The sequence below is a fragment of the Strix uralensis genome, chromosome 11, assembly GCF_047716275.1.
Source record: "Strix uralensis isolate ZFMK-TIS-50842 chromosome 11, bStrUra1, whole genome shotgun sequence".
In the NCBI taxonomy this organism is placed as follows: Eukaryota; Metazoa; Chordata; class Aves; order Strigiformes; family Strigidae; genus Strix; species Strix uralensis.
The window spans coordinates 3,742,482-3,756,658 of NC_133982.1; the positions used below are offsets into that span (position 1 = coordinate 3,742,482).

Consider the following 14,177-nt stretch of genomic DNA (forward strand, 5'->3'; position numbering starts at 1 on the left):
GCCAGCCCTCCTGGATGGCTTATACACTTGGTAACTACCAGACACTGAAGTTTACAATATGATATTCAGGCAAGCTAGGCTCAAGCCAGTGCGACTATGCCTCCCTACGTTGCAATCAAGCTTCCTACTGCAGGGTAGATAAGGCAGACACTTCAAAAAGACTCTATTTATATTCTGCTCTACTGGTAAATTCATTCGTTGGACCACTCATGCAAAATTGATAATGCAAATGAAACTGCTACATTTGGAATTAAGCTTATTTTTGTACTCCAGTGAACACCAGTGCATTTTACTGGTTTTCTTCCCTTTTTTTCTTTTCTTTTTTCTTTAGGTTGCTTGCCCAGCTGTATTCCCCAAAGCACTTGTTTCAGATCTGGGGGAGGATGTCAGAGTAGTCCGCTGCTGAGCCAGAATGGTGCAGGCACTTCAAACCACTGGCTCTTGAGCCCACAGACTCATGACTAGCATTGATCTGGAACGGCTGAGTGGCTGGCTGTTTTACAGCACTGCAGCCTTAGAGAAGGCTGCTCTCTCCTCACTGCAGGGTGAGTGATAAATTCATGCAGAGCATGGACAACTGCAGGGGAAGAAATGGAGAGGCTCACTGTGAACTCAGGAAGTGACCACTTATCCCTGTGCTCACTCAGAGTTACACTAATGCTCAGATGTCATGTTTGTCTAGGAGGCAGAGTAAGTAGATTAACACCTCTGTGTATACTGGATCCCCCTCTCCTCCTCATGCAGGACCCAGAGTCTCAGAACTGGTTATAAGCAAGGCAGCAGCAATTACACCATCAAAAGTCACTGCCAAGCTCAGTACGGGGGAGTGGGGATGCTCTATCCAGACACAACACAGCACGCTCCCCCTCTGACTAGTCCATCCACCTCTATTAACTGCCTCAGACTGCCCTACACGCATTCCTGTAGTTGGCACACATACTCTTCTCCAGCGGACCAGCGTGTCCTATCCACAACTCTTTTTTAACTTATCTGGTCATATGCAAAGACTCTAAGAGAAAGGATACTACCTAGCAGAGGAGACATAGAGTGGGATAATGTGGGAGAACAGCAACCCCCTCTCCCAACAGTCCTCCTCCTTTAACTCTGCACAGCAACTTGCCCCTTGCACACACCCAGAGTAAGCCTAGTCCAACACTGCTCCATCCTACAGGAATTAACACTTCCAGATCACCACTGCTGATCTGTGCAGTGGGGAAAGATTAATGTGAACTTGCAGAGATGGATCATCTGTAGGCACTTCAGAGTAAGAGGAAGAAAGAACTCAGTGTGGTTCCAGGGAGCACAACCATTTACTCGCATGCAAAAATGAAGAAGCACTTCTCCTCCCTGTCTCCTTATTGATTTGTAGCATGCACTGCAGCGATGACAAGGGATCATCCCTTCTCTCTGCTTCCCTCCCCCATTTGAGAAGGTGGAAAACCTCCTAGTAGCATACTCTCTCTGGGAAACTGCTGCTTGGGTCGAGCCCTGTTTGAAAAAAAGACTATCATGTTTGCTCTGCTGGGCTCTGCAATGCATAACAGAGTCTGCATTGCAGTCTCAAACTGCAATCCAACACCATCTGTCCCTTCCACTTGCAGCACTGCATCACTCCAGGGAATCTGCTCTTCAGGGGGGATCCGGAGAGCGCCTGGCTGTGCTGGTCCCTGGTACCCACGACAGCCAGCAAAACGGAAAAATGCCCCACCAATTCGTATTGCGAGATTGAAACTAGAAATGGCTGCTCAGTCAAACTGCATGAGAAGCAAGACAGGGAAAGGGCGCTGATTTGCTTTCATTTCATTATTTTTTAAAACAACTTCAGTACAAGCAACAGCAAATATACTTAAATCCTCTTTAACCACCTTATGGAAAGGAAGTCAAGGAGCAGAGACAAGCAAGCACGGAGCTCTACACTGCTGTGGCTACACATAAATCTGTATGAGGGAGCTACTTTAACAACAGCCTAAGCCACCAACTCGCCTTTCCTGAGCGTTCTTGGATTAGAGGACAGAGAAGTAATGCAACCAAGGGACAAGACAACAGACCTGGAGATATTTCATTGCTCTGCTCAGTCTCTGACTTACTGAGTCACACCGGGAAGGACACTTTTCCTTTATTTATCTCCATCTCTCTGTGCTCTTTCTGTCTGACTGTGCAATGAAGCAAATTAACCTAGTAGTGAATTCTTCAGGGCTGTAGCCATCTCTCCATATACATCTGTACAGCACCTTGCACAATGTCATCCTAAACTGCAACAAGGCATTATGCTCTGCTGTCAGTGAAGCAGTCACAAATTATAACACCAAAAAGATGAAGCCTTAAATTTGTAAAGTATGCACCAGTGCTCTCCCTCCGAGTCTGATGCTGGAAAGAGGAAACAGTTCAGCTCTATCATGAATTAGTGTTCTGACAGCTTGGTGCAATCTAGCCATGACTTGCATGGCTGCTTTGCCTTCACATTCCCAGGAGCACACTCTGCATTAGATCATGCTCTGCATCAGGGTCTGCTCCAAAGCAGAGGAGAAATTATGGGGAGGAAGATGAAATTGCCTTGACCAGATTTCCTTGGCCTGAAAATATGCTTCTGACATGTGCTGCAGGGAGCTTTCTCTCTGCCTTGGAGAGCACGGAGACAGGAAAAAATAACTAATTTTCAAGCTACTTGTAAGGTTGTGGCTTCACTCACAAGTAGGCCTGAAGGCTTACCCTGCGTACTGGAACTCCCCTGGGAACAGCACAGGGTCCAGGGGTAGTGGGGCTCTCGATTTTCACCAGATCTTTATGTCTTTAAACAGACACTATTTGACAGAAGATTGCTCTTCTTTCCTCTTCCCCTTAACATAGTGGCAGAGAATTTAGAAAGCAAGAAGGTTATAAATACATCACCAAGCCATTTATTCAAGAGATAAGCATGTAAAAGAAGAAGATGCTTGGGTAAACAAATGCCACAGGTTCTGTAGATCAGCTGTCTCTAGACCTTTCCTTGGAGCTGTTTCTGGACCGTTTGGGGCTCTGAAGGAGCAAGACCCCGCTGTCTGGCTAACTGCTCCTGTCACAGGCAGCTCTGTAACTACACACTTCCTGCAGGGGGTCCACCTGGACTTACTCTCCTCCCAGCTCACACATCATCTCCACAGATTATATGTATTATGATCGTGAAGCAGATACTACAGTCTCAAGTGACTAAGCAACAATATGCTGAAGGCCCTCTCAGGAACCTGCTAAAAGCAAAGCATTAGAATCAAGACACAATTCTTTAGCATTCACACTGGGATAAAGTAGAAGAATGGGCATCCAAAGAAAGCACTTTTGTGTAATACCAGCATAAGTGGAGAAAAGATTTAGGATGCAAGTGCATCACAGCCTCTGCTCACCTCCTCCCACTGATGAATATAGCGGATGAGCCGGGAGAGCCGCAGCAGCCGCAGGAGGCTGAGGATCTTAGTGAAGCGCACGATGCGCAGTGCCCGGGCTGTCTTGTACACCTCAGAATCAATGCGGGTTTCAACAATCAGGAAGATGTAGTCCACGGGGATGGAGGAGATAAAATCCACCACAAACCAGCTCTTCAGGTACTTCATCTTGATCCTCTGCGGGTCTAGGATGATCTCCGTGTTGTCCTCCACGACAATGCCTGTTCGGAAGTTGAGGACAAGGTCGATGAGGAAGAACGTGTCCGAAACCACATTGAAGACAATCCATGGGGTAGTGTTTTCATCCTTGAAGAAAGTGATGCCCACAGGGATGATGATCAGGTTCCCTACCATCAGGAGCAGCATGGTCAAATCCCAATAAAACCTGGACAGCAAGACAAAGACATGTGAGATCAGCTATAGAGTGGGAGATCAGGGAGCCCAGGTCAACAGAGCTAATGTGCTTTATACATCTCTACTGTCATTCATTGCCTATGCTCTGCTAGTCTGCCTCATGTACTCAGAGTGCACAAGCTGCTAATTAACTACTTAAGATCATAGGAACACTTATCTTCTGGCTTAGAGGGTTCAGAAAGGAATTTCTGGACATGCCCACTTGAAAACTTCGATCAGGACTTCAGAGCCACCCAAGAAAAGACTGACATACTTGCAGTTACTACAGCGACTGTTACGTAAAGAGAGAGAGAGAACAAGTATTTGGAAGGCCTCAGAGTTCATATGCCAGTAAAGCTCTTTGGGGTTCAAGTCATCAGGCTTGCTCCTACCTCCTGGTCCTTCTTTAGAAGTAGCTAGCACTGATAGAATTGGGACCAGGATAGAACTGGAGACCGTGCTGTGATCCACAGTGTTCAGTTTCGATTTCTTGCTAAGCTAAGCTTACACTGAGCCTGGACTTCAGGAGTTTAGCCCACACTCTATAGATTCTTGTGTTATACAGAAATGATCAGTAAAGCTCAGAGTCATGTGCCTGGAAATATCTATTTAATTTCTAAATGAACATTTAACTACTGTTCCATGAAGCAGTCTCCAAGAAGCTTATCTTCACTTTAGTGGCAAGTCAATATTATCCAGTGGGCCTTACAACAACATTCATTTTTGTTTTTGAAGGCACACACTGTCTGAATGTAGTTTCTAATTTATTTGTTTGGCATTTTTTAAGATTTTCCCCAGGTATTAGTGTAAAAGATACACAATCACGCAGTGTTGCCACAACTCACTCAGAGTGAGGACTAAGAACTTCTCTGGGTCTCATACTTTGCTGAGGAATCTCACAAAGGAGCCTCGCTGTCCAACACTGTGGTGCTCCAGTTCCCTCCAGATGTTTCATGTGTAGAGATGCCAATGTATTGTGGTTTCACCTTGCCAAGATTTCATCAGCTCTACACTGTATACTACAGGGCACCTAGTATAATATTGTGAGGTATCATAATTAACTTGTATTAAGATGCACTTGTCACAGCAAATGAGCAAAGTACACAGAGAAAAATGGTTATCGGGTTTGGTTGCTTAAACCTGAACATTCAGAAAGCTGCAGTGGCTCTTTCAGTCAGTCACACAAATTAGCATGGTGTTTATATTATTATTAATCTCTTGAGTACCAAATAAGCCTAATGTTCTAGACCATAAAAAAGGTGACAGCAAGTTAATGCAATGGAGAGAATTGAGCCTTCCTTTAAACCAGTCATCTCAATAGCAGTGAAGTCAACAGAGTGACTCTGGATTTACGATGATGTAACGGAAGAAACTGTTGAGTTTGCTGAAAAATGACACACACAAGCTGCTTCTCTAACTGTCTGACAGATTACAGTCAAAATCACTGAAATGTTTTAGGAGAAATAGATTTGCCTTAAAGAGCCTCAAAATCTATCTTTGGTAAGAGTTGTTCAGCTTAAGCCTGGGCCTTGGACCAGACTGAGCTGCTGCAGAACAGTTATCACTACAGTGAGGCAACTACACCGATTCGTTAAACTCTCAGCAGGAAAACAAAAAGGGCAGAATATGCCTTAAAAGCCTTCTTTGTATAGATTCTTTCTCCCTGTTAAGAACGTAACACTTTAATGCACCTAAAAGCATGTTTAAGATTCCAGCTATTACACACGTACAGATAGGGTCACAAACCAGCAGCACACTAGCAATGCTCAGAAACATTCAGCAGAGGGGTACTGATGGGAACTGACTTCAGTATGAGCAAAGTTATCCACTAATGAGGTTTCTAAAAATGTCATCAACTCTCTCTTTCTTGCTCTCAAGGTGCCATGCCCCTGCAGGCAAGGTAGCATGCAATCCTTCACTTAGCATAAAGCTACAGTTGGTGCTGGTAGACAGTCAGCAATGAGATCTGTCCATAGCTTCTAAGAGCAAGGCCATGTCACACAGTAATATGCATTAATACCGTATAAATCCATGTTGCGGTCTTCCTTATTAAGGGCCTGAGATGATGCTGCAGCTTTCCTAGTCAATTAATCTAGATAATCACACAATAGCAGGAAGTCTGGAAGCAGTGTGTATATTATTACCAAAAATAAATAACCTCCCAGCCATCTTTAATTTGCCTTAGGGGATACAGAAGGAGATATGCACAAAGAAAATTATTTTCCCCAAGTTTCAAATTAATGGCAAGAGACAGACATGGCCAGACATGCACAGATGTAAAGGTAAGTGGCTTTCTCCAGAGATCTTTGGATTCTTGTGCCTCTTATTTTTATGCTGGCTGGTGATTTCAATACTTAGTAGCAACTGAGAACAATGACAACAGTGGCTAGGATGGCTCACAGTTAAGTCAGATGTTTTCTACACACACAACCCCAGTAAAATGCTTTCTGCCTGACTATAGCATTTCCTGCTACCCCAGTCTCTTATAGTCAAGCATGGTCACACCACGCTCAGCTGTCCTGCATCCTGATTTACAACATTTCTTGCTATTCCAGTTCTAAGATCTTCAAATTCACTTCACACATGCTCTTCAGTCCCAGTCTCCTATTACTGCTGAACTGCCCACAGAGAATCATGGTTTGCAATGTGGGCAAGCAAAGATGAAGTGCTAAAATTCATTGCTATGTGTTTCTTAAGCCACAGTTCTCCTCAAGGGTGTACTAGTGCCTCAAGATTGTTGTCACGGGCTCCCCTCAGTTCTGACCTTTAAAGCCATCACTTACAAAACTTTTGTACCCAATACACCCCTGCTAATAAAAGGGTATCCAAGGTGTCAGGGAGGAAATAACCTTCGGACTCTACGATGGAGGCAGAAAAAGCTGAAAACCACCAAGAATTTGGTCTGTACACCAATTGCAGCACAGGAAATTCAACTGCCTTTACAAAGTAAACTGCCTAGAAGTAAAAATTTAACTATTAAGATTCCACAGCTCCTGCACATTTTAATTTTACCCATATGAAGTATGATCTGCTCAGGATGGCATCACTAGATTTAGACTGGAAAGACTCTCAGGGACTGCAACACCTCAGAGGTCTAATATCATCCGTGTGTCATTTTGTATTTACACTGAGGGACATCTTTTCATTCCCTGTAAATTATTGGCCAGAATGACTAACGGTGCATGTGATGTATGTAAGGGCAAGCACCAGCTATTAATAACCCATGTTTTCCGTACTTCTGTTGTTCCTTTCACCCAGGGATTCCACAGAGCTGAGAGTGATGAAATTGGCTCCGCTGTACCCACGAGAGGCAGACAGTTATTATCCCTGTCTTGCAGATAGAGAAGCCTCATGGCAAAATTAAGAGAATGGGATTCATCCACAGAAGTCTGAGGCTAAATAAGGGTTAGGACCTGAATTTGATTCTTGAGTCTAACCAGATCTGGAACTATTCATATGACTTGAAAAAGAGTTTAACAGAGATGCATCTCATGGACATCTTCCTCTGATACCCTGTTTTCTTCTTACTTCTCTTCCTGTTTTCAAAAGCCTACATAAAAAATTAATATGAATGTATTGTTTTATTATAGTTGACTCAGAGCAACTGAACAGTTCACAGCACAGGGAACTGCCAGCACTATATAAACCAGATGTGTTGTTCAAACATACTTGTTTTTTATACTACATCCTATTCTATGCATGATTTTTAGATCTGAAAATCACATTTTAACACCACTATCTCTGATCTTTTCATTCCTAATATATTATTTAGTTGTAACAGAATGCGTCTGAGAATTAGTGTGGCAAAGACACTTCAAGAATACACACTTTTTAAGCATAGTTGGTGTCACTCAGTTGATTTGACAGTATGTACGCTTTGTATGTATTAGTTTGTGGTTTTTGACCAGAAAGTTAGATCATCTTTCTGTTCTGTCTAGTGCATAATGTAACAGCAGGCTAAGAATATTGCTTTCGGATGTCATTTTTTTAATTAAATAAACCTTGATTTTTCAAAACTATTCCATGATGCAGTACAACCAATTATAGTGCATGAGCTCAGGAAGGACTGTGACCAATTGGAGAGACAACAGTGAACTGCAGAGGTTAGACCCGTCAGCATTACTGTGTCAGTATGGCAAGCCAAAACCTGCCCCTGAGTGGGGCACATCTGTGGCCTTAACTTCTGTTCTTGCTCTGTAGTGTTTGCACTGTCAAGAGAAAACAGACTTGAGCAACCTCATCTCTAAATTAAAAAAGCTTTTTGGATGTTTTCAGCTTCTGCTGAAAGGCAGCCAACTCTGGGTTGAACTGAGGCGCTGCCTGAAAGTGCACAGAGAGGAAGCAAATATAAAAATGCATCTAACTGAAAATGCCAGGGAGCCAGGATATTCTCACCAGAGACAGAATTTAGCTCAGACACCGTGGCCAACCTTCCTAACCTTACAAGAACAGATCTTTAATGAACATATCTTGCTAAAACCAAAACCAAAGACAAACCCAATTGCTTTCCCAAGCCCAGGCAGGAGCACCGGCTGGGTGCTGACTCAAGAAACAGAGTGCCACCTACTGAGTCACAAATGACATCCCCAGCCTCTGCTTTCCATGGGGAGGAACTGCTACATTATTCCTTCACAAAGCTGATGAAACTCTGCCCTTTTCTCCGGAGCGCAGCTCCCTTCCCCCGCTCTGGATTGCATGTTGAATTACACACTGCTGTGCTCACCAGCAACTATCCTGACAGGAAGGAGGTCGCGCTTTAATTCCCAGGACTGCTAGTCGGGCTAGAAATAGAAATCATCTTTTGTAAAGAGCATTAGCGGATGTCAGTGTGGCTGGAGCAGCAACGGTAGGAGGAAAGTTTAGTCCAGAAAGCAGCCATTCACATGGGTATCTGAACACTGAGGAGAGCGAAAGAGAACAAGCAGGACGACATCCTTCCCCGTCTTTGGAAGCATTACTTCTCCCAGAGATGAGTAGGCGTATTTCTATTGGAGAGTTACAAACTTTGCATTATTCACAGAGATAATAGGAGGAACATGGTGATTCATTGCTCCTAAACACACTAAAGGACACTTAACAGCTACCGAGTCCAAGAATTCAATTGCTAGAAGAATTCATTTATTTATAGGGAGTTATTCAAATACCTGTGCACTTGAAAACCTCTTTGAAATGAATACCCACCAAAAAAAGAGTCAAATTACTTACAAAAATATTCTGCGTGCTATATAATGGGAAGTGATTAGGGGGACCTAGCTAAAGAATAAGATAAACAGTTTTAATTCCTTCTGACCAATCTATGCAAATAATATGTATCCTCTGCCATCCTGAATAAAACCCCTGAGAGCACTGATAATTAGCCATGCATTACGACAGCATGAGGAAAAGAGCTCTGCTGTGTCCCAGCCTCCTCTAGAATTCCCTGGGTGCCTGCTTCGGCAGCGCTGGCTGTTTCTCATTCAGCCGTGGTTGTCCCTGTCTGTTACAGAACATGGGCTGCACCAAATTCAACTTCACTGCCTGTTGTTACTGTGCAAAGACATAGAAAATAAGACAGTGGAGACACACCCAGGGCTGATACAGCGGTTAAAGGCTGCACTTGGATTACTTGCACCTATGGGTCTGGAAGATGTTGCAACCACCTCCTCGTGAGGACAGTAGGGAGGCAGGACTGGGAGCCCTGTACAGCTGGTAGTCTGAAATATTCATTTTTCTTTGCCATAGTCATCACGATGCCTCAGCTGGGCGTCAGAGTGTAAGCGCTCTCAGTGAGTTACTAAGATGGGATACAGTTCTGCATGTGATTAACTTTCCTATCAGGAGCAAAAGGACTATTAGCTAGTGATGAATTTTAAGTGCTTGCATAAGCAGGTGTATGATTAGGGATATCTCACAGTACAGCGTCCGCTGCAAACAAGGTGTATGCCTTGGAGCACTTTGCGTCTAGATTTCTTAAAACACGTGTGTTGTCTTTGACAAAATTTTCACTGAATTCAGCTGTCAGTTTTACTTGAGGCAAGATATTTTCCAAGGTCTGTATTTAGCCTTTGACTTAGATTATCCCCAATCTACATAATTGCTCACCTAATCCCCTCTGAACGGTGCAGAATTCCATACTGTGCTTCGAGTTTAACACATATGCTTATATTATTACCTTAAAATATAATTACTGGATTTTGGTGAGTGGAAAATTAAGAAAGCTATTGCTTATGCAATACTTTAAAATGGCATTTGCAGTCCAAGCAAGGTAGCATGTTAGCTTTTTATGGCTTCCTTATCATCAATTTTTAAATCTAATACTACATTATTAAACAATAATCAACATTTTTCAAAGTAATGTCCATACATTAATTAAATCTCAACACACATAATTAAGAAAGTATTATCGTCCTATATTACAACTAGATAGGCTATGAGATACTAAACATTTAAGTAACTTATTTAAAGGTAGAACTACTATCCAGAAAATATGGTTGTCTAGTTTCAGAAGAGGTTTCCAGTCATGTTATATCCTGTAATTTGACCAGTAGCAGCAAAGGGGAATTTTCCTTTCTTTTCCATTGTAAAAATATAAATATAAACATTACTTAGTGTTATTTTTATTCCAGCTATAATACTTGACAATTTCCAAACAACACATTTGAGGCATTGATGCATTTAACCAATTATAACATAGTACATTATGAATTATGCCCTTTCTTTAACTTACAAAACATAATGCATTATATCAATATGGGTTAGCTTAGATTATTAGTTCTTTGATAATACCTACAATATACCCACTATACTGTCAGGCTTCTTAAGGAGATAAAGATTTGCGTGACATCCAGGGGGACCACCCAGAGGGACCTGGCCAAGCTCGAGAAGTGGACTTGTGTGAACCTCATGAGGTTCAACAAGGCCAAGTACAGGGTCCTGCACATGGGTTGGGGCAAGCCCGGTATCAACACAGGCTGAGGGGTGAAGGGTCTGAGAGCAGCCCTGCCAAGAAGGACTTGGAGGTACTGGTGGATGAAAAGCTGGACATGGGCCAGCAATGTGCACTCGCAGCCCAGAAAGCCAACCATACCCTGGGCTGCATCAAGAGCAGTGTGGCCAGCAAGTCGAGGGGGGAGTTCCCCCCCTCTCCTCCGCTCTTGTGAGATCCCCCTGCAGTGCTGTGTCCAGCTCTGGGGTCCTCAGCACAGGAGAGACATGGACCTGTTGGAGAGAGACCAGAGGAGGCCACAAGTATTATCAGAGGGCTGGAACACCTCTCCTATGAAGAAAGGCTGAGAGAGTTGGGAGTTGTTCAACCTAGAGAAGAGAAGGCTCCAGGGAGACCTTATAGCGGCCTTCCAGTACTTAAAGGGGGCTTATAAGAAAGATGGGGACAAACTTTTAGCAGGGCCTGTTGCCACAGGACAAGGGGTAATGGTTTTAAACTAAAAGAGTGTAGATTTAGACTAGATACAAGGAAGAAATTTTTTACAATGAGGGTGGTGAAACACTGGCACAGGTTGCCCAGAGAGGTGGTGGATGCCCCATCCCTGGAAACATTCAAAGCCAGGCTGGTCAGAGCTGAGCAACCAGATCTAGTTGTAGATGTCCCTGCTCATTGCAGGGGGGTTGGACTAGATGACCTTTAAAGGTCCCTTCCAACCCAAACCATTCTATGATTCTATGTGATGGAGATTTTTACAGAATTCAAAAGAATTGAGGACTAGTAAAGCAGACTTTATGTTGAGGGTAGTCTGAACTACAAAACAGCTCAATGCTCTGAATAGACACTGAGTTTGGTTGCTGTTGACACAGCCCCTGCTGCCAGCGTGGTCAGAGTGGACCACAGACAGCACCGCAGTGGGCAGCCCCCTCAGAGGAGCCCCGGCTTCTACTGCCACGACTATAAAAGCCTTGGACCTTGCACTTCCCACCAGCTCTGGTTAAAAACTGCAAAATGCAACATGAGCTCATTACCAGGGAAGTTGCCTTTTTCATCAAGTATTAGCTAAGGAGAAATGGCAAAGCTTTTGCCTCGTGTGGGCTCTAGCCTCTGCAGGGAGGAAGAACATGCCACTTGCTGGGACCTCCAGGGAAATCTCTCCTCCAGGGCTCTTTGGGATAGCTGGGACACTCAGCATTGCCTACAGGAGCTGCTAGAGGAGCCACCAAGAAACTGGTGGTGATTGTCCTGCACAAAAACTAAATTATCAAGACAGAGACATTTCTATGGCCTCAACCTAGTTGGTTTAAAACAGGCTTTGTGAATCAGCCAAGGCAGATAGCCCTGACATTCTGCAACTTTGTTGGAACTTCACTGTTTCCTGTTTTGCTGCCTCAGAAAACCTAAGCACTTTGTATTATCTTCACACTGAAGTGTGCCAGTCATGAACCAAAACCACATTAAAAATATTGTTCAAGCATGTAAAAAAATAAATGGAACCTTATCCCAAAGAGCTGATGACACCCCTTCTCATAAGTGTATTTAACTTTCACTCAGACAGGGAAGCTGCTGCTGATAGAATTTAAGTGACTTGGCTAGGACAACAGCACTCTAACTACTAGATAGTGCTATCTTTCACTCAAGTTCCTTCAAATGCCATACGGTGTATGTGAACTACACAGCAAGTGGTATCACTAAGCTCAGTTTCATGGAGACTGAGCAAACCTGTCACTTCAGTACAGGCTGAGGCATGTCAGGACAGAGAAGTTCATGGAGGCTACAGTGCTGCTGCCTGGTTTGCATGTGTCCTGGGATAATGAAAACTCTAGACATCTAATCTGTAAAGTCAATGTCTACCACCTAACCCTGCAGTGTGCTTAATAGAAATTGTATAAGCATTTTCAAGAGTTTTATGTGCAATCTGCCATTCAATAAATGCAAATGTATTGGAACACTTCAATCTATGTCCACAGACATACTGTATCACACAGAAACAATATGCTCCTGCACTTCAATTCCAATAATGCTGAAACATAAACATGTCACAAGAATAAGAAAAGTCATGGTGAATTCTGCACGAAGTAGTCAATTGACCACTCTCAACTCCTGGTGCTTTCCTGCCTGCTGATACCAACCTAACAAATTAAACCATATCTTAAATCTATACTTAGAACCCAATCTTCCCAGAAAAGCGAAAATAAACAAGATTTCATTTCCCCCTTTGGGGAACACACAGACAGAAACAGATAGCCACAAGAGACTGCATTTGTTCCAGCTCTAAATTTGGAGTATGGAGGCCAATAGAGCACACATCCCATTTCCGACTAAAACCAGCATTAGTAATATTTTCTCACTTGCCTGGGTAGAGCTAGTACTAGCTCATGGAGAATTCCCCTGTAACAAGCTGAAAAAGCAGTGAAATTTTTGTGGGTACTACCTGTAGGAAAGCTTATTCCCTCTTTTTCTGAAGGCCCAAAGGAAGAACATTTACACACTGAACCTAGACAATTTATTGTTGTTCTCATAGCACCACTGAGGTGATTAAAGATATAAATTGTTCTGCAGTGGAAATTCAATGCAGCAGTGGCTGGAGACACCATTGGAAGATAATATGGTGCAGATTTAGTGGGAGATTTATAAGCACAAGTTTCCTCTAGAAGGAAACCAGGTCATGCAACCACAGGCAAACCAAGCTCTAACCTGTCTGGAGGGACTCCTCTCCCTACAGGTGGATCATTAGACCATTTCAGGCTCCCTGTCGAGGGAAGGTATAGATAGATCGCACACCAGCCGCTGGTGGTCTGGGATTACCTGCTACAGAGCCACATCAGTGTATAAGATGTGTTCCACTCTGTGGTTGTCTCATCAAACTTTATCAGAAGCAACCTGCAACACCACATCCTCCCAGAGTTAAAGAATTAAGTACAATTTTCTCTTTGTAGCATTTACCAAAACTACACTCATGGCAGAAAGCCTGGGCCAGCGAGATTAACCCTCTCTTCATATCCCACCCTACTGCACTCATAAATATTTCTTGATTCCCCTCTCTGCTGCCCCACCCCCCCACGCTGAATCCCAAAGGTTTTCAACGCGTTAGATGTGTATTGATTTCATAGAGCTCCCAGAATGCATTATGTATGAGCTGACATGCTAAGAGCCTGGCAATTCTGCATTGTTTGATCTTCTGAAATCTCTCACTTGTATGAATATGGAAACGTTCCTCTTTGTTTGCTGTCCATTGATCCAGAGGTTGACCCTCCTCTGTGTGCATTTATCTGTGATGATTTAATAATGAAAAAGACCAATATACTGAGGAAAGGAAGGAAGCCCCTTTAGGGGGACCTATTGCCATGGAAACGTGCCATTTGTTGTTGTTGTAGAGACGGATAGATCAATAAAGGCTGCAGCTTCCAAGTCATCATGAATATGTTGTGGAATGTGAAGGACTA

General features: G+C 43.4%; 1 protein-coding gene across 3 annotated transcripts in view; it reads right to left on the reverse strand.

Moving 5' to 3' along the window:
* HCN4 (hyperpolarization activated cyclic nucleotide gated potassium channel 4) overlaps positions 1–14,177 on the reverse strand; it is a 106,806-nt gene that overhangs the window by 72,614 nt on the left and 20,015 nt on the right. For all 3 annotated transcript variants that reach the window (XM_074880212.1, XM_074880211.1, XM_074880209.1), the window contains exon 2: positions 3,378–3,801. In XM_074880212.1, coding sequence (XP_074736313.1) covers positions 3,378–3,801 — 424 coding nt within the window. The remainder of the gene's footprint in view (positions 1–3,377; positions 3,802–14,177) is intronic.